The 25,829-nt window shown below is 47.4% G+C and overlaps 1 protein-coding gene across 1 annotated transcript in view; it reads left to right on the top strand.

Moving 5' to 3' along the window:
- Positions 1 to 25,829, top strand: part of PIBF1 (progesterone immunomodulatory binding factor 1) — a 1,771,771-nt gene that overhangs the window by 1,234,311 nt on the left and 511,631 nt on the right. Inside the window, exon 14 of the mRNA XM_069639889.1 lies at positions 19,411 to 19,513. Coding sequence (XP_069495990.1) covers positions 19,411 to 19,513 — 103 coding nt within the window. The remainder of the gene's footprint in view (positions 1 to 19,410; positions 19,514 to 25,829) is intronic.

Genomic DNA, 25,829 nt, shown 5'->3' with positions numbered 1-25,829 from the left:
GGTGCGCAGAGTCAGAGGAGCGCATGTTCCTAGGGCCACGCTCCTGCGCACATCTAAATTTAACAGGGAACACAATCTTCTAGAGAATAAGGTTCAGTTTCCCGTCCCTAGAAGGGATGCCCATGTAGTATGGAAGAAAGGGGACTAAGAACTACGAGTACATTAGGCACTGCAGTGAGTAACACATAATATCTCTAGGCACGTCTTCAAACTTCCTAATCTTGCTTCTGTCCATTTAAACCTATTTCTTCCCCCAGTAATTTCTAATTTATGATGATAGTATGATCCGCAGGAAGGAATCACAGATGGTTCCCAAATTAGTACTGAGAGATTGTGGTCACTATTCTGTTGCAATAGCACCTGAAGTTCAATCACATCAGGGAAAATATTTCTTGATACAAAGACATAATGTATTGTAGCAACCTGGTATAATTGTCTCCTGGTTGAATGTAGAGGTATATCCCCTTTTAGTGCTCAATTTAAAATTATGAAACCTTTATTCTCCATTAGCCATCTAGATGATCCAGGAGATAGCAAGTTACCTTTTGTATGCACACATTTAATACTCCAATCTCCTGCAATAAATACTGTACTAATGTTCACATCACCCATACTTGGCTCCAACATTGCTTCCACTACCTGTATAAGTGATTGCTAGAGGACTCCGATATACATTTAAGATTACATAGTGCTCCATCAGGTAGTCTTTTATCCTGGCGGATAGAAGCTTTGTTAATTGAATAAATGGATAACGGGAAGCCCATGGTTTTAATGTTAGCCCTGTGTCTAACTTGCAGGCCGCCAGCAGACTTGCTGATGGCCTCTTCTTTAAAGCTTTAATAGCTGTGATACAGCATGTCCCTCCAATACCGGTGGATCAAGGAGCCATGTTTCCTGCAATAGAACAATGTCAAACAATGGCAAGGCATTATTTTTTGTCAATAACTGCTTCAGTCACCTGTTATTCCAGGAGGCCATTGTCGGCTCTCTGCATTTGTTATTAAGTGGGCATTCATTTTGTAGATAATTTCTATCCCCCAATAAGGCACCTTTTGTAACCATGACCAATCAGATTCCTTGTCAGTGTTTTGGAGGTCCAGAAACTCAACTTCCCTCACCATCTTGCCTTTATCCCCTTGACCGAAGATTCTTAAAGGCAAGAAGGTATGCAGTTTTCTCTCCTTTAGCAGTGGTGTTCGGTGTAAATCAGTTTTTTTTATAATTGATTTTTATCTTTATCTAGCCTGAATCCTAAGTGTTATTTTGTCCCCCCACAAATTTCTGTAACCAATTGCGAGGGAATCGGCAGGCTAACGTTATTAAGCACGTGGTCATCAGGAAATTTGATCTGCTCAATACGTGGTCATCAAGAAATTTGACCTCCTCAATGTCACTAGACTGGATGGCCCTTAAACCAGGAATACTTGCCATTAATCTTAGAATGTTAGTTCTATTTGGGATCAGATCTTCTTTGTCTTTCCTTCATATCCAAATATAAGCAGTGATTTTTGGCTGACTGTCCCTTTCGTTTTCTTTGAGTGAACTGTGTCCTGCCTACTTTCCTTATGCTCATACAAATCCCTCACGCTTTTGCTTGAGGAGTCTCTTCTCCTACTGCTATCTGTTTTTTATCCTTTGGCAATCAGGTCCTCTATAGTCATCTCTTTCGTACTGTAAATCATCGACATGATCCTGCAAAGTACAAAGCCTTCTTTGTTGTAGCATACCAAACCTTACGGTCTGCTTCTCAGTTTCCTTGTTGGATTTCCCTAGTTGACACTTTGCCTGTTCGAATACCAGAATGGGTTTGTTCTCAGTATGAATGCTGAGATTTTGATTGGCTAGCTCACTAGCTATTAAGTGGAAAGGTTTGCTAAATCCTCCTCTTGAGCTGAGATCTCCTCTAACTTACTTTGCTACTCAGTAGTTTCCGGGTCATTGATCATCCCTTCAGTCATGATTTTTAACGATTTATGCTTTTTTTTTGTCATCTAGCTTGTTTGCTGGTTTTCGTTTTTCTTTTTAGAAAGATCTTGAGCTTGAGGAGGGGTAGTCAATACAGCTATTCTACCTTGCTGCACTTGCACGTTCTGAATACTCACAAGGCATAGTAGGTTTGTCCTGTTTCTCCCCTCCCTTGACCCCTCACTGCTCTTATATATTGTGTTTTTAATGTATTTCCCACTCCTGCTCCCTCCCTTGCCATGTGGGTGCTTTGAAACAGTATTGTCTTATTGTATAAGTGCCCAACAAGTAAACAATACTTTTTTTTTTTAAATTAAAATGAACTAGAAATGTTCTCGAGCCATAGATTGATTTTTTTTAAAAAAAACAATTTTATTGATTTTCACAACTATGTAACTTATTGTCATGGTCATGAAGTCAGGGGCACAGACATGCAGAGGTTGCATGCACAGGAGACCTGGGGGGCACTGTCCTGGCGCCTTTGGCGCCAGGCTCATGAGCAAAAGTAAACAAGAAAATCCATTTAACACCAAAAAGCTTTTATTATGGGCAGAGCACTTCAGATGCATTAACCTTGAACATTCCATCCATTAAGCAGGATGCATTAACCTTGAACATTCCATCCATTAAGCAGCCCCAAGTGTATTCTTGGGTGTGGCTGCTAATGGATTGCCTTTGCACGTGCTCACTCTCTAGGAGTGGCAGGGTGTGGCTGGTAAGCCGGCCCTAATGGGAGTGCCCACAATCTCAGCTATATAAACTGCCTCGATCCTCAAGACAGAGGCTTCGTGTTATTCTGCACTTGCAAGCAGCGTAACGCTCACCGTCGCCTGTGGTCAGACTTACCTTTGTAGATCCTGCTTCCTGGACATCCTGCTTCCTGCCAGCATACTTACCAACTGGGGGAAGCTGTTCTTACCTGTACATCTCTTCGGTGAACCAAGTATTAATCTTTACACTTTACGGAACGCCGTAATCTTCATCTTGGCAACGCAGAACGACACGCTCCATCGTCGACAGCAGCGCCTGCAAGGAAAAACAGAAGACAATGTTAGACATCGAAAAAACAGTCGGTTTAAGGTTGAGCTTCGCAATACTTGGCGCTTTTCCTTAAACCATCACTTAACTTGCTGTCGAACATTGCGGTACCATCCATCTTCCATCCGGCCACGTCTCACAGCTGCATTGAGGCCGAATTTCCCTCTAAGGGAAGAAAACAGAAGAGAGACATTATTGCGGGCATGAATAGGAGCAACATATAAAGACATTAAACAGAACGAACAGCATCAGAAGAGCTCAAGAAAGACTTAACAATCATAAGGAGAAGCATAGTCTCAGCTGGACTGGACTAATCCTTATCAGTGATCAGTGAAGGAACTAGATCCCATTCGATGCTCCCCTGCCAGAACTAACAGGATGGAAAGCTTATCTTCCATAATTCACAGGTGAGCTTTATGGGCCGGCATTTGTTCACAGAAATAGTACTTTGTGGTGAAGGGTTCGAGGGGTACAAGAATCACAGATTGGCACACTCACACACACTTATCTCCATGCAGGAGCAGTATCACCACGTACCACCACGTACCACCGCTCACAGCTTTTCTACTGAGGGAGAGGCCTGAAGGGGGTGATTCAAGTTCAGGGAGGGCTGCAACTGTGCCCCAACGCCTCCGCAGAGACCAGGTGGGCGTAAAACGTACTTATCCATTCACTGAACAATCCTATAAGAATGCGTCTGCTTGTCCCTTCCCCTCCCCCAATACCTCAGCCTAGTCCAGCTACATTTCCTCTACCGTATTACAACTGACTGTACTCTGTCCACCTCAGCCTCTAATTCCTCATTGTATCCCCACCCGCTCACCATCTTCGATAGCTCTGTGGCGGGAGGCCAATAATTCTACTAACCTGTCTTTCCAAGAGTCCAAATCTACGTTTTGCTCCTCCTGGCCTTAGTGGACTGTCTCTTGCCAGGGACCTCCTGGGCCCATGGGGGGGTCTGAATACTGCATTACACTTCTCATGTCTGGGGGCCTGCTAGCGGCCCTCCGCCCTATGACCTGCCCACAAGTTATGGATGCGCATCTTCATGCTATTTACATTTGCGTCCGGTGCCTCTCTAGGTCGTCCTCGTTCCAGGGCCCACTCCCACTGCTGCAAGTATCTTTTGCCAGCCAGCCTGTGTCACCCCATACCATGCTTCTTCAGTGCTAGGTACGTGTTTTCTGGGCGGGGCTGGTTTCTCTATGGGTGTTACTCCGCTATATTTATTTTGCTGCTGCTTGTTTGCCCCTTGGCATTCCTGGTCCCACCACCTTTCTCTGGCCTCTTGTGCTTTATGGGGGTCCCACCTCGACCTCCTGGCTCTCAATGGTCTGCGCTCACCTTTACATCAATGGCCTAGAGACTACGTCGGCTCCTTCCTTCCTATTGGGCCACCTAAATACTTGGGGTTAGTCCTTCAGTTCATTGCGGTCTCCTTTGCAGTTCGTCTGTATTTTTTGAGGTGTGCAGCCTATTCCAGCGCCTGGCTTGTTTGTGCAAATGGCTCACAGGCTGCTTAATGCACCCAGGTGGGAGTCTCTCCCCTGTATCTTCGCTTATTTCCTGTGTTCGTAGTTGCTGAACCATATCAGGTAACTGCATGTTTATGGTACCTGTTTCAGGCTTCTGGCGTGTAATTGTAGTTTCAGGGTCTGTATTTCTTTCCCGGCCAGGAATTCACTAGCTGCATCAGCTGCCTGTATGACTGGGCATCCACCATTCGGGTTCTACGCCGGTGTGGGCCTGCACTTTTGCTCTCCTGAGCACAGCCCCTGCCCCAATGTGTCCATGGATTCGTTCGGCACGTCTCCTGCTTGGTAGTGATGCTTCCTTAAGGTGCGGCTCGAGTATAAAACATTCCTTTGTGGGGGGCGTGGCTTGGAGCCACCATGAGTGGAATGGCTTCTTAGGAGCTACTGATCGCGCCGTTGCTGAAATCGCTGCGGCCAGTCCCCGTTATGGAGTGAAACTTAAACGACAGTCGTATGAATACTGCCTGCGGCTGTCTACTGAGCGGGACCCATGCCGTGGCCGGATTATGACATTTCGGCAAGTTCTTTCGCACGGGTCCCTGCTCGTATCCAAGATGGCGGCCGCAGAGCACAAACAGAGGAGTTCCTCCGTATGGGGGTGGAACTGGCGCGCTAAAGCAAGCGAAGCCGCCTAGCGCACACAGCTCTCCAGCCCGCACTGACTCTTCAGCAGTTTCTCGCCTCGAAGCAAACCGCGAACACCAACAGCCCCAATCCTCCCGCACAGCCCCGGAGACCATCGCAAGTATGACTGAGGGCCAACATTGAACTGCGCCAACCATCAGAAGCTGCTTCGGAACCGGTGTGAGGCCCTTGAGGTGCCTCCCGGCCCCGGCTCTCTCCCCCACTGCCGGTTCTCCGCCTTTCTTCCATCCTGCACGGGGGCACTGGCCGCGCCTCCTGCGGACGACCGGGACGGAGCTGCTCTTCCTCCGGGAGGGGGAGGCGACAAGCGGAGAACATCGCACCCCTGCCTGGGGAGCTCGGCCGCTCACCCCCTGGCGACCACTCCGGCGGCGACTGGCCCCTGCCATCCATTTCGCCAAGTTCAGCCAGAGGAATCAGCTACGACGCATCCCCCACCACACTCTGCAAGCCACGGCCTGATCGCACCCAGTCCCTCAGCCCAGCATTCTTCGGCGCACAGTGAAAATACACCAGCACGGAACGCCCAGAACATATCCCACTGGGTCTGAAAAGCCACATCCTTGCGGGACGACACAGAGCCCTTGTAACTTGTCGGAAAACACACCAAACCAGCACTGACAACTTTAAGGTGAGGAGGGGGGAGAAGCAGGGATTGCCCGCCTGAGTCGGCCGCTTCCTGCGGTCTTACCAATATCGGGCCCCCAAAATACTACAACACCAAATACTGCGGGCCCTACCCTCCTAGCGGCGGCCTCACCTCCCATTCGCCTCTGCCTATAAGACTGCCGCACCGCCTCAGGCCTTTGGGATCCTTCATACTGCACACCGAGTCCTGCCGCATTTCGCCCCCCTGTGATATCCCAGCAATAATCCCACGCAGAAAGATCTGCCGCAGAGACCTACCAGCACCAAGATGTCAAAAAGCGACAATGCCTCTAGGCAAGCGGGCATTGTCTCCCTATTAGCAAACACGACTGCGGAGAAATCCAGAAAGGGGGACCTACCAGAAGATCCCCCCAACACCCCCATGTCCGCAGCTCCAGCATCAACCCAATGCCCATCCCAATCGGTTACTAAAGCCGACCTGCAAGACCTACTATCAGCCATGACCAAAGAAATTCAAAAAAGGGCAGAAGAGGTCACTAAGAAGATTAACTCTCTTAACGGGCGGGTAGGAGAAGTAGAGCACCGAACGGCCGAGCTGGAAACCGAGGTTTGTGACCAAAGATTTGAACTCGATCAGGACAGGGACAGGATAGCGGCCTTAGAGACAAGATGCAACTTTCTAGAGGCAAAACAGGAGGACGCAGAAAACCGCTCTCGGAGGAATAACATCCGCCTACGAGGGATACCATCCTCCATCCCAGATGCAGAACTAAAAAGTTATGTCACAAACCTACTTAGATTTATAATTACACTTCCAGACAGCGCACCCTTGGAGCTGGACCGGGTGCACAGAACCTCCCCAAGAAGAGAATCTACATTCCCACCGGATGTACTAGTCAGAATCAATTTCTTTCAACTGAAGGAGGAAATTATGCGTGAGACAAGGCAGATGCGCCAGGTCACGTTCCAGGGCTCCACAATCTCACTCTATCAGGACCTGGCCGCCTCCATGCTCCAAAAGCGGAAAATCATGCGACCTCTAGCGGAATGGCTATGAGACTGGAAGATCCCGTATCGATGGGGTTTCCCGAACTCAGTTAAATTTAAATGGGAAGGTGCCCTGAGGCAAATTCACACGCCTAAAGAGGCGGATAGATTCATGGGCCTCAGAAAGTCAGACGGGGAGTCGGAAACAGAAGAACCATCCTGCCCTCCTCTGGAAAAGCCTCCCACAGGAGAATGGTCAAAAGCCGGCAGAACACAAAGACTTCGGGGTCCCCCTAAGAAAAATACCTTGCTGGGATGACCATTTGAGCAAGAACATAGCCAAACCCTGGCAACTCAATCTTAAGCTAACACCCTGTTCAGGTATCCGCTCCAAAAGAGTGGCACATCCCACAGCTCATAACTACGCAAAACCCTTGTGGAGAGAAAGCCTCCAGAGACACCTACTCTCATTTACACCAACAGTGCGGGAGCAAGGATGAGCTCCAAAAGAATTCGGATCAGCGGCCCAGTTGGCCATCGTTAGGGACCTTGGTGCCACCAGTTCCCCAGTGGCAGCAGGACAATGGTTCTACTACCATTTCAAGTTGGCGGGGGGGGAGTATGTAAGGGGGGAGATAAAATATCATGGCAATCAACCTGGAGAGGAGCAATCCGTGTCCCACAGGTTCTGGCCTCAGTCATCTTCACAGCACATTGCACCAGCAACTAAGCTTCCACCAGACCAACGCAGCAAACGAGCGCCTCTAACAAACTCTTGGCACAGGAGAGAGAGCAAGGCCAATGACACACCGGACGTTAAAATGCAGACCAATGGCCAGTGCAAGTGAAATAGTGATACTCGCGTGGAATGTCCAAGGCCTGAACTCGCCAAGAAAGCGTAAATCGGTAGAGCACAGACTGGGTCAGTTATCGGGAGACATCGTACTGCTCAAAGAAACGCACCTATTGCAGGAAGACGAATCACGAGTAAGATTCATTAGATATAAAAACAGAGCCTACTTCGCCTCCTCCGGACAGAAGAAGAGAGGAGTTGCAATTCTATTAAGTGACAAAGTCCCACTATCAGAAATTTCCATAAAAAGAGACCTGGAAGGCCGCTTCCTCCTTCTAAAGGGCCAGTTTGAAGAACTTCCTATTACCATTGTGTCAGTCTACGGCTCTAATACGTCTCAGGCCAACTTTATCACAAACTTAATTCCGACCATTCTAGCCTTCCGCAAAGGACATCTGATCATAAGTGGTGATTTCAGCTGCATGCCAAACCCACAAATAGATAAAACTCTGCCCCCTACGAACACCGACTTCACACAAGCACTATCAATAGCCAAATTGCTAAGAGAAACCAAATCCGTCGATGCATGGAGGCTATTTAATGGCACCGCAAGGGACTACACTCACTACTCTGTGTGCATAAAGGCTTTTCAAGAATTGACCTGATACTGCTATCGGGAGTCCTGTTCCCATGTCTTAACAACACAGAAATCCACACCTGTATGATATCGGACCACGCTCCAGTATCCGCAAATCTAGTTATCTCAGGCCAAAAACAGACCGTCCAAAGGCATTGGAAACTTAACGACTCACTGCTATTAGATGAATGCATACGAATGGAAACTGAAGAAAATACGACGGAGCATTTCCCCATCAACATCATCTGGGATGCCTTGAAAACGGTCGTCAGAGGCACACTGATTAGTGCCGGGGAAGAACAGAGAAGAGTCTCGAACATTATGGCTGCTAAGCTGGAGGAAAAAGTAAAGCAATTAGAGAACGAACTGAAATCACACAACTCCAGAAAAACGGAGAGAGCCCTGAGAAAAGCGAAAACAGCACTGGAAATGCATTGCGCCGACCAGACAGCGAAAGCCTTAGCTTTTACAATGCAATTCTATTACAGCAAAGGGAACAAAGCAAACAAGATCCTAGCGCAAAAACTTTAAAAAGTCTGCACCCGAAACAACATCTTGAAACTAAAAAGGGAACATGGACAAATGCTCTGATACAGAAAAAATCGAAGAACTATTGAAGCACCACAAATCAATCATGTCCGGAGAACCCACGGCACTAGACAACCTAGCAGAATATCTAAGCCCCATACCCTCCCGGGACACAACCCTGCTGGACTCCCTAGAATCACCCATCTCTTCTGAAGAAATCATAGATGCCATCAAATCTCTCAAATCAGCTGCCCCGGGCCCTGGCGGCTTATCTGCAAATTTCTACAAAAAATATGCCAGAATTCTAGCACCTCAGATGTCGGCCCTATTCAACTCTTTCCTTACCTCAAAGTCAACAACCGACTCAGTGGTGGAATCCATCACAATCCTGCTACACAAACCTGGAAAAGACCCCAAACTGGCGGCCTCTTACCGTCCTATCTCACTCCTAAATAACGACGGGAAGATTTTTGCCAAAGTACTGGCCAATAGACTGGCACCAGCCCTACCAACCCTAAATGATCAAGACCAAACGGGATTCATCCCTGGGAGAAGTACCCACAACAATATTTGAAGGACGATCAACATTATCAAGAATGCCGACAAATTAAAGGTAGGAACGGCCGCCATATCCTTAGACGCACATAAGGCCTTTGACCTGGTCGACTGGGGTACCTCCGGGCAGCCCTGACGCACATGGGCTTTGGGCCTAACTTTATCACCTGGGTAATGGCCAACTATCATTCCCCCCCACCACACAGCTGCGGGCCAACGGCACAAGGTCCAGCAAAATCCATATATCCAGGGGTACTAGACAGGGTTGCCCACTCTCTCCTCTAATCTTTGCTCTCTCTATGGAGCTCTTTGCAGCAAGAATCAGGCAAAATCCTAACATAAATGGGTTGTCCGTGGGAGGCCATGAATATAAAACTGCGCTATATGCTGACGATGTTCTAATAATGGCAACAAGCCTACCATTGTCCCTGGGTGCGATATGGGAGGAGATCTCAGAATTCGGGGCTCTATCAGGGTTCAGGGTAAACCTTTCCAAATCCGTAGCACTACCGGTGAACCTCTCTAGACAGGAAAAAGACACCCTCCGCCACCTAATGCCAATCCCATGGTCAACAGGCCCAATCGACTATCTCGGGGTTCACATCCCCAATGACCCATTGCGCCTATATTCGAGCAACTTCCCGCAACTGATCAAAGATCTTCAAAATGATCTCAAAAGGTGGAAGCCACAAGAAATATCGTGGTTTGGCAGAATCACAGCCATCAAAATGAACCTAATCCTCAGATGGCTATACCATTGCACAGCACTCCCAATCAGTATCCCGGGTCCTGCCCTGGCAGCCTTGCAAAAGCAAATCCAAGCATCTGTATGGGGGTGGGGGGAACCTCGTATAACCAAACGAATAATGATGAAGGGAATTCCACAGGGAGGTCTGGGAGTACTGGATCTTGCTAGATGCACCCTAGCAGCGCAACTTTCTCATGGGCCCAAGAGACAGACAAACCGAAGTGGACACATCTCGAAGAATCCTGGTGTTCGGTGGCACCATCATCCCTCCCACACCTTCCACCCACAAAACCACAAGCAAACAGTGGTCAGCTGCTACCAACAATATCGACAGTCCGCTGCTGGAAGGAAGCAGCCCGGAAATGGCACATCCACGGCTCGCTAGGCCCCCTAACTCCCATCTGGAATAACCCTGATTTCTCCCCAGGTCCAACGGCGCAAGACTTCCAACCCTGGATGGCAGGTGGCTTACATAAAACCAGGGATTTCCTGGAAGCAGGAGCACCCATCTCATTTGAAAGATGCAAAGCAAAATTCAGAGTGAATGAAGGGGAGAGATTCCACTACGCCCAAATCCGACACTGGATGTCCCACAGAGTAACCAAGGAGAAATGCTCCAGAGAATTAGCAGCCTTGTAACTATCATTAATAACCCCTACAAGCAAAGGCAGGATCTCAACCCTCTAGCGACTCCTACACGGGGCCGACCCCTCGAAAAAGGAAAGATACATGTTCGAATGGGAAAAAGACCTGGGAAAAGAAATTGAAATCGAGGAATGGGGGAAGATCTGGGCCAGGCTACACAAAAGCTCACAATGCATTACAACCAGAGAAGGGGGCTAGAAACTCTGCTACAGGTACTTTATAACCCCCGCCCAAATCAACAAGGCCAATCCAACCATACCCGGAACATGTTGGCGAGGGTGCCCGACCACAGGCTCACTGCTGCACATGGTATGGTCATGCCCGAAAGCGGAATTGTACTGGAAAGAGGTACTTAAACACATCACGGAGATCTCGGGCCTCACCATCCCATGGGATCTCTGAATCATCTTGCTGGGCAGCACAGGCGATGGAGCATTCCCGTTATCAGGCCAAATCCCCAGGCTATGTACGCATCTACTTCTAGCAGCAAAAATAGCAATGGCCCGGGTTTGGAAAAATAAAGAGGGCCCCTCCGTGGCACTTTGGTGGACGAAATGCTGGGATATAGTGGTGGCTGAAAGAATCACTGCGATCCGCGCAGGCTCGCTGAATAGAGCCCTAAATATATGGGACCCATTTATGGACTAGGCCGCCAAATTCCCGGCCCTCACCAGGAGGCCTCCATTAACAAGATGGCTCCAAAGCAGTCCGCTTTACTGAACCACTGCCACACACTTTAGCTACCCATCGTCCCACAGTCCACTCGGCGAAAAAGGACAGGACAGACCATGATCAGTAATGGCCATTCTAACATTTCTGCTCCTCGCACCACGACCCTCTCAAGCGTCGCTTTGCTAAGTCATACTTAATGATTGCTGTTCTGCGATTGCTGTTATGATCTAAGTACTGCATATATGTAAAATCAAATAAAGTGTTATGAAAAAAATAAATAACTTTCCTTTGTAGTTGCATGTAGCTCCGTTGCATCTACCGCACCTCTCGCAAGTGTAGGGACCTTACTGCTTGGTTTGTACCGAGTTCACAAACTGTGTCCCGCCCGGCATATAGTCCTCCGCATGTAACTAGTTATCCTTTGTTTCACTCCGATCACCTCTGCGGGTTAATCCGATCTAGCCGCGGTTCCTTATTAGGATTCTGATCTGTCCGCTTTACTCCATCAGTGACTTCCTCGACCGTTCCAGCTCGCTGCAGTGTCCCATTCCAGCCTGGCTCTGTTTCACAGCATCCACCATCTTGCTTCACCCTCTCGTTGCCGGATGACAAACTTCTCTTGGCTCGCACACTGTGATCTTTCTGTGCACAACCTGCAGGTCACTTCCATGCATGCAAGGCCACTTTACATGTCTGGTGACATATTTATGTGCAAAAACTCGCACTATAGCTTCTGTTGTGGCACAGGATCATTTCGGATCAGCCAGAGCTCTCTGGATCACGTCCTACTGCGTGGCCATTTAACTACGGACCCACCCCCTTCCCGAATCATAGATTGAAGATTTTATTAACAAAGGTTGGTTTTTAGATTTGTAGACTTTGTGAGCCCCTTTTTTATTAGTAAATATTTTAAATAGAGGCTCTTGTATTTCCACCATATTCTCATCCATATCTTGTGAGCAATATTGCTGGGATGGATTCTGTTCTATCACAATATTAGTGTGCTCTTGAACCAATGAAGGGATGCCATCTTCTATATCGAAGTCTTCCTCAATAGCAGATCTGGTCTGAATCACTTCTGGCATGAAGCGATTTAATATAGATTTCCCTCCAGATGGTCTCCCCCACCAGGCATCAGATCTTGTCAACAACATTATCCAGTAACGGGGTAACCACCGGATTCAGACCAAATGACCGTCTTGAGGCAGGTTTAGCAAAGGATATAGAGGAAATTGATGAGGAGTTTAACGTAGAGTTTAAACATTCCAGATATAATATAGGTGATCCCGATAGATTTAAATGGTGGGCCATTATTCCTTCCATAGGTGGTGTTTTGTGCACCAAAACTGGCTTGCTCGGAGATGGTGCTGAAGGAGGCACAAAGGCAGACTGGGATTCAAACCCTGAGCAGTTGGGGGCTCCTCGTGTTCTTCCTCACTGGAGGTTTTTGGAGTCCCTGATAAATCTTGGGAGCATAGACTCACACTCTCAAAGTTCTCTCTGAAGTGGACCTGAGCTGCTGTAGAAAGGGGAGGCTGTACTCTCCACCCCCTTGCCCCAATCACCTCCTTCCCCGGGGCTATGTCATTTAGCGGAATTACTATATCCCTAATGTTTCAAATTTCGTCGGCGCCTTGCTCCATATGTCTAACTACCTCGACCAGGGCCGAATCTGATATTTCCTCAAAATGTATCAAAAGTACCTCAGATTCTCCCGCCAACCCCAACTGTTGAGCAGGGGTATGTGAAGATAGCAGTGAGTCTTTCGTTCTCAGGAAAAGTTGTTTTGTTTCATCCCTCACCTTGGGCCAGTTATCTCTAATGTCCAAGGTCAGAGATTTAGACCAGCACTCATAAAACCCTGGTTTTAATTGTGAGAGTATCTGCTTCCTGATACACTGTCCCTTTACTATGGGAACATTGCCCATGACCTTCTCTCCAATGCCCGGGGCTCTCTTTGTGTCATCGTTGATTTTAAAGTATAAGCAGAAGACCTCTTCGGAGGCTTTCAGGATGGAGCCCAACGCATGTGTTTAATTACAGGTGACTGAAAATGGATGTAGGGTCAAAAAACGTACCCCAAAGGATTGAATAAAAAAATCACGGAAACCACTTGCCCGTATGTTGTCATTTGATCTTTTGGGATTTTGCCAGTTTGTCACCCACACTGCCATTAATGTATGTGGAGGACACCCCTGCAACCTCCGCAGCCCATAATACCGAACTGGGGCAGCGGGGGAGACCCTCGCTCCCCTGTTCGGTATTATGGGCAAAAGATATAAACTACTATGCCGACTGCACACTAAACATGCATTCGACATTTTAGATTCGATCTTTTTGTTCATTGCCACAGAAAACAGCTATAGCTTCTTAACAATATAATGTTAATAAAATCACCAAACCTTGTAAAAAGATTCACGTTTCTCGGGAACTTGTTCCCCCCGCCACCCTCTCAGCTACTATATTCAATCCAAGGTAGCAAGCCCTTAATTTTAAGCAAAATATACACAATAGCGCTACTTACCCACTGCTCGCTGAACTGCTGAACAGCACTCGTGGTTGCACTCCCGGGTGTGCGCAGGTACCTGGTTATATACGTTATGGCCAAGGGACCATGGCCTTCAATACAATGAAGTAAATAGTCCACGTATAATGTCTCAATTTAAGTAAATCTCACTAGATTTGAGCAGAGTCACACAGCAGAACAACACTCGTGGTTGCACTTCGGGGTGCAAGCCGCTGCCCACTTTTCTCTGTTAGAAATGACATTCTGTTCTTAAATAAATACAAATACAAAAAAAAGTTCTCTTGGCCTCCTTTCCATTGAACATAAAGACTTGTGAAACCCTAGCGTATGCAATATCACCATATAATTCTGATGTCTCACTATGCAAAGAGGTAAAAGCAGACTGAACTCATTCTTTTGGAGCGAAGGCCTTTTGTTGTTCCACTTAACACTTGATAGGATCATTAACCGTAGTCCTGCTTTTAATTAAGTTCTTTCATTTATGCCCCACCTTGCTGAAGTCAGAAATCTGTAACTGCGATTTGGTGTTAATGAGGTTTATTTATTTATTGATTGGGAATTCCTTAAGCTCAACACACTGTTATCCGATTCAGAGTACAAAAGAAATCCACTCCAGAGAGGTCTGCTGCTGGTAAAATAAGTAGTTGGACAACTTTTGATGGCCTTCTGCATGTTTCCTCCGATTGGCATCCTGATCAGCTTGATTATCCAGGTCTTTTAAATATTGTTTTCGCATTTTTGACAGAAGTTCAAATGGTGCGTCTGTCAACAACTAATAACTTTGTATTGGTTTCAGAAAAACGCCTTTTTGGATTCAGTTGGCCAGCCAAATGAATTGCAAGCATTTTTAGCATGAAGATCGTACTTCACATCATCTGATATGTGATAAGTCATGTATAATGCACCTGTACAAAAGGGTTTCTAGGTCTGACAAAAAAAAGGGAGGGAGCGAGGACAGACGGACGATAAGACAATAGATCTTACTAGGCCTTGTCATTCATATCATGCAAGTGTGGTAATGCAAGGTGCACGGGGGAGGGAGAGGGAAAGTGCCAGGGGAGTGAAGGGGGAAATGCAGCCAGGGCAGCCTGGCTCTGGGTAAGTGCAAGGAGGCAGGGGACTGTAGGGTTCCAGTTACAGCCCCTAAGTGCGCGGTATGCCCGGAGGCAGTGTGGGGGCTACTGGTCATGCATGAGCATGGTAACCAGTGAGTATTGAGGGTAGCCAGGCAATCAATCAGTCAGCGCAGCAGACCAGTAGGTCAGCAGGGGAGATGGAGAGAGAAAAGGGTGAAAAGGAAGGTCTTGAGCTGCTTCTGGATCTTCAGGTAGTCCGGCTCAAGTCTGAGAGGGTTAGGGACGCCATTCTAGAGGCAGACACCTCCAGAGGAGAGGGATCTGCCCCCTACTCTCTGCCTGAAGAAGCGTCTGACCTTCAGAGAGTTAGAGGTGGCTGTGCGAAGGGCTCAAGAAGGAAGGTGTTTAGGAAGAGAGTTGGATGTAGTGTGGGGCCCTGGCCCCAGTAAGCCTTGTGGATGATGCAGAGGGTCATGAACTTCATCCTTGCAGCCACCGCTATCCAATGGAGAGATTTCAGTGCTGGAGAGTTACGGTCCCCTGGCTTGATTAGTTGCGGAGGGCGTAGAGTAGAGGAAGGCATATTGAGAAAGAGGCTGTTGCAGTAGTCTAGCCTAGAGAGAATCAAGGCTCTTGAGACGGTGAGCTTCTGGGAGAAGTGAGAAAAGGAAGAAAGCCTCTGAGGAGGTCGAGCTGGTAGTGGGCCTTCTTGTCAATGTCCGTGATGTGATGAGAGAGTGGAGTCGAAGATGACACCAAGATTTTTTGCCTCACATGAAGGCGCAGGAACAGGGCCCATGGAGGGTGGCCAGAGAGAGGGAAAGCGGGAGCAGGAGTCCCAATGAGAAGGATCTCAGTCTTACTGGCATTAAGGCAGAGATCGTTGGAAGCGCACCACTCCTGAATCGCGGATAGACAGGAAGGAATGAGCGAGAGAGGAGAGAAGGCTAAGGGGAACCTGAAAGCGAGCTGGGTGTCATCCGCATAACACTGTAACCTAGAGGAGAAAGTAAAGATTAGGTGGGCCAAAGGGGCCAAGTAGACATTGAAGAGCCAGGGTGAGGGTCTAGAGCCCTGGGGAACACCGCATATGGAGAAAGCAGCAGTGGAGAGAAAGGACTTCAGTTGGACATGGGTGTGTTAGTCCAAGAGGAAGGAAGTCAACCATGCAAAGGCCTGATCCGTGATGACCAGGTTCTCACGGAGACGATTGATCAGGATGGCGTGATTGGCTGTGTCAAAAGCAGACGAAAGGTCAAGGAGGATGAGGACAGAAGGAAGGCTACAATCGAGATTAGTGAGCAGATCTTCACAGTTATTCAGGAGAGCAGTTTCGGTGTCTCTGGCTGCTCTGAAGCCAGACTGGTGGTCATGGAGACAACCAATAGATTCGGTGTGGAGAGTAAGCTGGGAAATGGACAGCTTTTCCAGGAATTTGCCCAGGAGAAAAGTGATGGAGATCAGCAGTAGTTTGCCAAACAGGTAGGATCGGCAGAAGACTTTTTCAGTAGGGGGTGCACAAAGGAGTGCTTGAGAGAGGGTAAAGTTCCAGTGGCAAAACAGCGATTGCAGAAATTGGCCAATGCTGGAGCGAGGGTGTCAATGTGGTCCTTGATGGTTCTGGAGGAGCATGGGAGCACCTGTTTGGACGACACTTTCATAGATTGGACTGGTCTAGAAACATCATCTGGTGCGATCGCAGAAAAGGAGGCGAAAGGAGAAGTGGGAGAGGTGGCCAGAGGGAGGCTGAGAGAGGGAGAGGGAGAGGAAGAGGAGAGGACAGGATGTTCTGAGTTTTAGTGGTGAAGTGAGAAGCCAGAGCCATACAGAGGGCCTGGGAGGGAACAGGAGAGGTGGAGACTGCAGAAGGATTGGCCAGCTCCTTGCAGAGTTTAAAGAGTTCGGCCATGTTGGAGGCCGCTGAGACGTGGGCTTGGATGCAGGCTCTCTTCTTGGACAAGACAGAGTTTATATTGCCTTTGGAGCAGGCGGCAGGTTAGTTTGTCAGAGGATGTGCCCGATGCCCGCCACTTCACTTGAGTTTCAGGGTGTCGAGGTCAGAGTCATACCAAGAGTTGCACTTGGAGGTAGGCTTCAGATGGATTCTCGTGACTAGGTCAAGGACATTCAGAGTGCTGGAGATAGAAAGATGCAGGTTGGAGAGGGCTGTGTCAAGAGTGTGAGTCCGCTGTAGGCGTAGGAGGAGCAGAGAACGTAGCGGAAAAGGCATCCAGTGACACACGCTTCATTGGCCGAATGACAGAGAAGGTAGGTGGCAGTGCTGGTGTGGGCTTTGCCTGGGGGACAGAGAGCTTCAGGTGAGACGAGAGCAGAAAATGGTCAGTCCAAGAGAGGAGTGGTGAGAGGGTTTGAGAGAGGGATGTCTGAGGAGATGAGAACCTCCAAAGTGTACCCAGCAGAGTGCATTGGACCAGTGGGTAGAATGTAAAGAGAGAGAGTGTCGTAGAGGTTGCGGAAGAGCCCCCAGGGATTTGAAGCATCCAGGTGGATGTTGAGGTCTCGGAGGAGAAGTTGAGAGGTAGAGGCAAGGAGAGAAGAGGAAATGTCTGCCCTCTCTGAGAGGAGCAGTGCAACCTGGCCAGGTGGCCTGTAAATGGTGGCCACCGTCAGAAGCCAGGAGAGATGGCGAGCATTCAAGGAGGAGTAGGCCTGTGTGGGAATGACAGAAGCATGGACCCACTCTGGAAAGATCAGAGCTACTCCACCTCTGGGATGGTTGGTTCTGGGTTCGGAGAGGATCTTGTAGCCATCCGGGAGCAGAGGGTCCAAACTCATGACTGGGCTGACCGTGAACCATGTTCCGGTGACAGCGAGGACATTCAGGTCAAGTTCTTCAAGGAGGTGGTAGATGTCAGAGGAGTGTTTGACAGCAGAGCGAGAGTGAAGAGTAGCGTGGTGGAGCAGGTTGCCACATTTGAGGGACTTGCTTGAAGTACGTCCTGCGGATGTGGTGGAGGGGCTTGTGAGTGGGCAGAGGAGGTTGAAGGAGATGGAAACGAAGCCAGAGAGGATGAGGAGGGTGTACGAGAGGTAGCAGGAGTGGTGGAGGAGCCAGAGAGGTGCTGGTAAGAGTAGCAGGAGAAGGAAGGAAGTTGATTAGACACAAAGACGTCGATGAAAAAGGAAGAGATTGGGCTGAGGGACCTGGACCAAGATGATGCCATTCAGATGGACCTTAATGATGGCCTTGGAGAAGTGGAAGGAGGCCAAGAGGACCTCTGACAAAGTGCCACCGTAATGGGAGAGGAGGAAAAAGGAGAGAGAACAGAGACTATATAAGCTCTCCAGAAGTTTGGAGAGGGAACGACAAAGAGGATGTTTGTAAGAGTCTGTCTGGAGGAAGCACTGATGCAGGTATCATCGATAGGGAGGCCTTGGTTGGAGACCAGGATGTTCCTCTTGAACTTCTTCCTTCCTGACTTAGTGAGCGGGATAGGATAGGAGATAGAGTATCAGTTAGAGAAGATAGGGGAGACGGAAAGCACCATAGAGTGTGTGAGGAGGAAGTAGGAGGCAGAGGGTAAGAAAGAGTGATAGGAGAGAGGCACAACCTTTGCAGCGAATGATGCGTGGGGGGCCGGTCACACAGTAGGGAGCAAACAGAATGAGCAGACGAGTACACTCTACCGTATATACGATACCCCCAGCAGGGTGGGGTCCTAGATAGTGGGAGAGAGCCTAAAGGACACAGATCACAGTAAAACAGTAACCACGGTTGGGAGGGGTCAGGGGGTATCACAGATCATAATGTTCCCAGAAATCTGGACATGTGCGTCCCTACCTTCTAATTAAGATCACCCTCTTTCAGGGTTAACCTAGGTGCTCTGGCTTTGCATGCTTTATTTCTGATTTTGGCTTCCCTAATTCACAACACATACCCATTTCACCCAGTAGCACTTGCAGTTAGGATATCAATTGGTATGGTATATGAATGTTAATGAACTCAACTACAGGGCACCAAGGTAAAGCCTGGGGGAGAAGCCATGGGCGAGTGGAAACGAATCTTGGTTGCCTGTGACCTTAGTAGCCAGTTTTGACACATTTTCCATGAGGTGGTGGTACTCGTATAGATTTTGAAAGGGGAGTAAGGATTAAGTATGCATAAAATACGGTGAGTACCGCTTTTCCATGCATCTATTATCCACTGGAATAGAAGTAACAATTTCGCAATGTATGTAGAATAAAAGCAATCACTAGTTCTATCTGAATGGACTCGACTGCGTGTTAATTCCTGGCCGTTTAATCCTTCTCAGCGTGGTAGTGGAGGAGGCCCACAGTGTGGGCATTGTGCTAGCGTGAAGCCGGCGTGCTGCGTGTCTTCATCATCTAGACCTCCTCACTGGCCGTGCTGCTGCAGTATGAGCGCCTGTTTGCGAATGCACGCTTTGGTCTGTGTCGCGCTTGACTTCTCGCTTTCTTCTCTTGGCAGTGTTCACTTGGCAAGGCGGCTGCTGCAGCTAGAAAAGCAGAACTCGTTGCTTGTAAAGGACCTGCAACAACAGAAAGGCCAGGCTGCGCAGATTTCACAAGAGGTAACCGAGTCAAACACCGAGTCAATACATGAAATGAATACACAGGACGGTGCTGGCAAGGATTATTTTCCTTTCTTCCCCTTAAGCATCTTAAATTGTATTTCCTGTCTCTTTCTAAAGGACCCGCCGCATGGTGTAAGTGCTTTCATGTTAACCCTCTCCTCTGCCTTTATATTGTTTTGTAAATCCATCCGAGATCAAACGAGAGATCTGCTTTCAGACTAAACACACACACGGTTGAGTCCCAAAACTATAGAAGCGAGCAAAACCAGTTTTCATGTTTTTCAGGGATTTCTTTGGAGACCCTCATCTATCCAAAGTAGTTTGAACTGAATTGCCCTTTTAGGACTTGTCGAGGGTAACAGAGTTGGTATATTGCATTGTGATCATTGTAGGTATTTGAGCTATAAAAGACACCCCTGATAAATCGCCATCTTTTGGAGTGCGCACCTTCAACCTAAGGCCTCCCCCACCAAGCAGCCGGTCATCACTCTCCTAAAAATGTTCATCTCTGTTGGCTTTGGAACTTCTTGAGTGTTACCCTCCTTGGAGAATCAACACGCGAATAGGTGGTGTGTATGCCTCCCTACCGTCCCTACCGTGCCCGCAGAGCGCTTCATAGAACTTTATCCTTGCAGGAGTCCCCCCCCCCCCGCCCCCCGCCCCTGTGACCATCGTTGACCAGATTACAGAAAGCAGGATCTGAGAGCTGGCGGGGGCGGCCACTTGGGCAGTATCAAGCGGCGTGGTGTACATGAGTTAGTTCTTTAGCATCCATTTTTATTATTTATTTACTGTGATATAGTTTGATACAAACGTTTCATACAAGACAGTAATACTAATCCAATTAAAAATCAAGTAAAAAGAAAAATACATATATTTATTTACACTGCACATATGAGCAGTTTCAGACTCTCTGCAATACATTTGTTTGCCCTAATTTTTGTTTGTTGTTCAAGTGGTGAATCTTAAACAATGAATCCATGTATCCAGTCACCAAGATGAACAATTTAGTTAAACAAATAATGGTGATAATGTGTTATTGATAGAGCGCTTTCGCCAAAGCACAGTGCATAGAACGTTTTTATATGCAGTATGTTTACCCGCCCGAAGTTGTCCTTATTGCATGGCCTCGTGAGGATGCAAGGCCGATTTAGCCCTGCTCGGAATGAAACCTGCAGAATCACACGCACCTCAGCAGTGAGCGTTAACCCACTGAGCAATCCTGCCAGCCTTCTTTCACAAGGCACCATCTTCCTAGAAATCATCAAGCAACTGTTAAAAGCTTGATTTACTTGTAAGTATTCGCATGTTCAATTGCTCTGGGAGTACGTGTGTAAAAGGGTTGTACTGGGTCATTAGCCAGTTTACAGCGTGCTCTTCAACTAGAGGGGCAGATCCAAGCCAGCCAAGGTCGCCTCCCAAAAACCTGGATAAATGTAAGATGGTGGTACTTAGCTGGGCAAACGAACCTTTGTCTTGCTACCAGTTAGTGTTTTTGTCCCTTGAAACGAAACACGATGTAAAAGTATTACATTGAACATCTCACTCTGCTAATGAGAATGCGCCTAAAATGAAGATGTTAAGGCTGTAGCTTGCAGGGACATTCATATTGCTTTCTGGGAGAATGATTCTAGATTAACAGGTGCTTCACTTTCTTGCAAGCACTGCTGTCTACTCCACTCTCTCAGGAATTCAGACTTGCGCGAAGCCAGGTGGGAGATTTGCCTCACCCTCTGCCCCAGACAGGTGGCTGACTTCGCCTTCTGCCCTAGGCCCTAAGTAGCCTGACCACTTTGCCAGCCTGTCTGTCCCCCACCTGTACCCAGCCTAGAGGCTACAGTGGCCTCTCTCTGCAGCAGACCTGTAAACAGCCTGATGTCTGTAACCCGCCCTTTGCCGACCTCGGTCTCCCAGCTGCTTTCAGCACAGGTGCCTCTGGTCTGTGGTTTGCATTTGGCTTCTCGTACTAGTGTAAACCTTCACCTACTCCTGAACGCCTACCAGGCGGAGTGTATTTCCCCCCTGAATCAGATCTGTAAATAACCCTGTGACTGTTTTGACCCTCACGGTCATGCATTTTACTGTAACGACCTTCATAATGCAAGGCTCCTCACTTTTTGTAGATCGCCTTTGTATAGAGTTTGGCGGTTATTCTACTCCTGTCCCAAGCACATCATAACATGTTTTTCAAAATGAGGGAAAACCGGGCGAAACGTGTCTATGATCGTTCGCATCTTTGAGCAATGACGATGTTTTCCAGATGACACCGCCGAATAGGACTTTATTCCATATTTCTTCAGAATGATTGATTCCACCTAGCTTGTCCCTCAGCGAGTGCGTGCATGCAATCAGCTGGTGCAGTGTTCTGTAGGAATATCTTTTGCTGAATGGATGAAGGGGCCAAGTGCACACCTGGGGTGCATGCTCTTTGTCATTTTGTTGATTTGACATAACTAACAAAAGCTCAGTTATTTGGGGGACTGTGGGAGGGGGGCTTTTCTCACGTTCTCACATAAAGCTCCAAGTTGAGTGAACCAATTAACAATTATTATCTTGGGTAACCTTTTTCAAGTTTGGTATAAATCGGTCCTGCCGTTTTTGGGAACACCTTTTTCAATAATACTGTATTATTATGGGAACGCTGCCTCTGACTTGGGTCTGTATGTTTCTCTTTGCCAGTAAAACATATGGGAGACTGATATGTGCATCTATTTGATTGGGATATGTGTGGGGAAGCTTATGTTAACTTGCAGATTCTTATGCAAAATTAATGTTTCAGTCCCTTGCCTTGGAGCCATTAGAATATAAAACGTTGGGAAATAGAGTTGGACTTTGTCTTTGAAAGGTAGGAAATATATTGGGTTTCACTGGTTGACTTGTATATTGTGCTTAGATTCTACGTGTATAAACAGCACACTGCAAATCGCCATTTGGAGAAGGTGGGGAATTGATGGCCATAATGACAGTATTCATTATTGTGCTGGGGAGAAACCGACATAGTGTTCTTTGTGTCCGTACTCTTTCTTTTTTATTTTTTGTATTTTTTTTTTTACACTCGGTGAACTTGCAAATGGCTTTCATTATTTCTTCCCTATTCGTTAAGCACCAGTCCATCAGTTACTTGCAGGGGCATGTGTGTAACACCCATTTCTAACATTCCAATGCTTATACACTATTTGAAATATGAAATGTGGGTCTGCCTCTCTTCCTAGTCCCCTAACAATCCTTAAGACTCCTACCCTGTGTTTATTTTTTCAAAGGTCTACTCGTTAGATCACAACATTTACGTATTTGATCACCACTCCTAGATCAGGGTCGAATGGGCAATCATCCTATTAGCTTGTGTCAAGGATCGATGTTTTCAGATCTACCGCCCCTACTGACACCTTCTCCAACTTAACATGTGGTGGGAGCCCATCCGATCCATACCAATATGTTGCAAACTGCACCTGGGCAGCCCACCAATCTATCTCCATGTGAGGGTTAGTAAACCCTGCTTTATTGCATGGTCGCACCATGGCCTTCCTTATTTCCAAACGGCCCCAGATTGCCACAGGAATCTAGACCTGTTGCAGCACAATTCTTTAAAGTACTGCTACTCAGGCCAGGCTATAAAGCAACATTCACAAAAAAGTACAGCAGTTTGGGCACCGGAACCATTTTAATCAGGGCCAACTGCACCGCTAGTGACATTGGCACTCGTGACCAAAGGTCAATTTTTGTATGCCCATATGTAGCATGGGAAGTAAAGTTGTCGGTCATCTGCGTACCTCTGTCCCTGGAGACCGAAACCCCGAGGTATTTGAACTTGTCCAGTGCCCATTGCAACATTAATGCCCAAGAGGCCGTGGTTTATCGTCCGTCAAGGGTAATGCCTCAGATTTGCCATAGTTCACAGAGAACACTGATTGATGACCAATGTGGGTGATGTCCTCCATGATGGGGTGTTCATTTGTTTGAGGATCTCTGATCTATCATCGGCGTACAGGAAGATGATCTCAGGCTATCCCACCATCCGACTTCTACGCCTCCTTTGGCGGTGGTCGGATCAGATGTGCCATAGGCTCGATCGGCAAGCAAAAAGTATGGGCGACAACGGGCTGTCTTGCCCTCCCAAGCTGGAACGGTTTAGGTTGTACAGCGTTGACCCGAACAGTGGCAGTCGGGCTTGAGTATAGAAGTGTGATATAGTGAATGAGTCTCTCACCATCTAGGTAACATTTACGCAATACAGCAAATAGGAACAACCAGGACACCATGTCAAATGCTTTTCGTGCTTCTAAAGACACTGCATGGGCAGTGGGTGATATACAGGACATGTTAAATAACCACCTAGGTCAAATGACATGGAACTACCTTGTTATAAAACCCACCTTGTCATGGTGTATTAACGCGGACATCAAAGGTAGCAATCTGTTGGCAATGGCCCTATCATACACGTTTATAGGAGAGTGTGGCCTACAGGTGCCACATTCCTCACAGGGATTCCCAGGTTTTAATAATACAATAATAGCTTCCCGCAGCGTCTCTGGACCGATTCCTCCCACACTTTCAACATGTAGGGCGCTAGGAGAGCCCCATATTCAGTGTAAAAGTCGGCAGTGAGCTTGTCCGGGCCTGGGGATTTATTTCTCGGTAGGTCCCCTAATCGCCTGCAGGAGCTCTTCTACAGTGAAGGAAGTGATTATCTGCTCTCTGGCACTCTCCGATAAGACAGACATCGGGATAGTCTCCAGTAGCTGCTGCAGACCCTCATAGTCCGTCCCATCCTGTGCCATGTATAGTGTTTCATAACATTTAACAAAGACTTCACTGATAACCATGATCAGAGTATTGCATCTGCTGGCGCACATCACGCACCCCAGTCACATAGTTTGGGCCCCTCTGCATCTGAATCAGTTTAGACCGTGTCCTGCCAGGGTGCTTCCTGTCTCGTATGTCCTAGCCACAGTTGGCCTAGCAAAATACTTCTTCTCCTGCTCCACATGCAGCTTTAACACCTCCGGTTGGACTTAATGGCAGCCAATATAGTGTGGGTGGGAGCAGACGCGTACTGGCTTTCCAGAGCTTAACGTTCACCCTCACTAAGGGCTGTATCCCTGCAAATGGTTTTAAGCATTGCTCATCTCTGAACCCTTTTCCCCATTCATTTTTGTCAAAGGGTTCGACTGAAACAAATACATTATTAAAGTTCCCTTTTCTATGTAGAACATCATACTCCTTTCCTTGTGTTAATTTTCCTTTAAATGTTGCATCCCTTGCAACACAGGAATAGGGTTGCTCTTAGCAAATTCTCCTTATGTAATTATTTTCAATTTGATCACTAATGCTTACTAGGATATGGCCATCTCTGTATAATCAATCGGCTTTATTCAACAGTTAAGCCCAATAACACATATACCAATACTGTACAAAAATAACAATATAAACTTAAATGTATAAATCCAATCAATAAACAAACTCCAGACTTGCATACAATTAAACCATACCTCAAAGTTGATATAACTTTTTCCCCTGCAGGGTTCGGATCGAAATGCTGTCTTTGGCTCCAAGCACTGCCCAAGTATTATAAAGTGGCGCAAATCGCAGGAAGGGTGGATTGCTTTGAGCGTCAACATTATGACTTCTGCAAGTCTAGGAATCCTGGCCGTTCTGAGAATGGGCTCCAACCAGTAGGATCTCAACTTTTAAATAAATGTATGAATTCTCTAATTATTTGAGGTACAGACACTTCAGATCTTTCTTCTTGCGCTTTTTTCCACTTAAGTCAGTACAGGCGAGGCACATGACCCAGCCAAGCCAATGAGCAAAACGCCTGGTGTTTCTTATCTGGGATTTAGGAGAAGTATCCCTTCATAACAATTGCCTGCTGCCCTCTCAAGCTACTCGGTCCCATTGAACATTTTGAAGGCTTCCTAAATCTGTCATTGTGCCTCTAGTAATAGTTTCAGGGTGTCATCAGAATTGGGTGAATGCAAACTGCCTCAGAGAATCGTTGCCATATGCAATAGCCAGTGGGCCTCCGCTTTCCTGCCCGGCTGTCACTTTGTCACCACAATATTGGTCTGCGTTTTCATTATCCTACACGCAAGTCCACATCATCAGCACCTTTTACTGGATTACATCATGCTATAGACTGGACAGTCAATTATACCCTCATGGAGGTCACTGGTGTCTGTGATAAGATAAGATTTTGTTTCCATGTTCACAAGCATGTGAATCTGCTAATGGATCCTCAGGGAAAATAAATAGAAGAGGGCCACAAAGATGCAGGGTCTTTCAGCAGGATAAGGTTGGAAGTAATTACAGAGAG

Source organism: Ambystoma mexicanum, chromosome 7q (genome assembly GCF_040938575.1).
Source record: "Ambystoma mexicanum isolate Mex_15411 chromosome 7q, UKY_AmexF1_1, whole genome shotgun sequence".
Taxonomy (NCBI): domain Eukaryota; kingdom Metazoa; phylum Chordata; class Amphibia; order Caudata; family Ambystomatidae; genus Ambystoma; species Ambystoma mexicanum.
The sequence above is the reverse complement of the archived record's forward strand: the minus strand, read 5'-3'. Positions and strand labels throughout refer to the sequence as shown.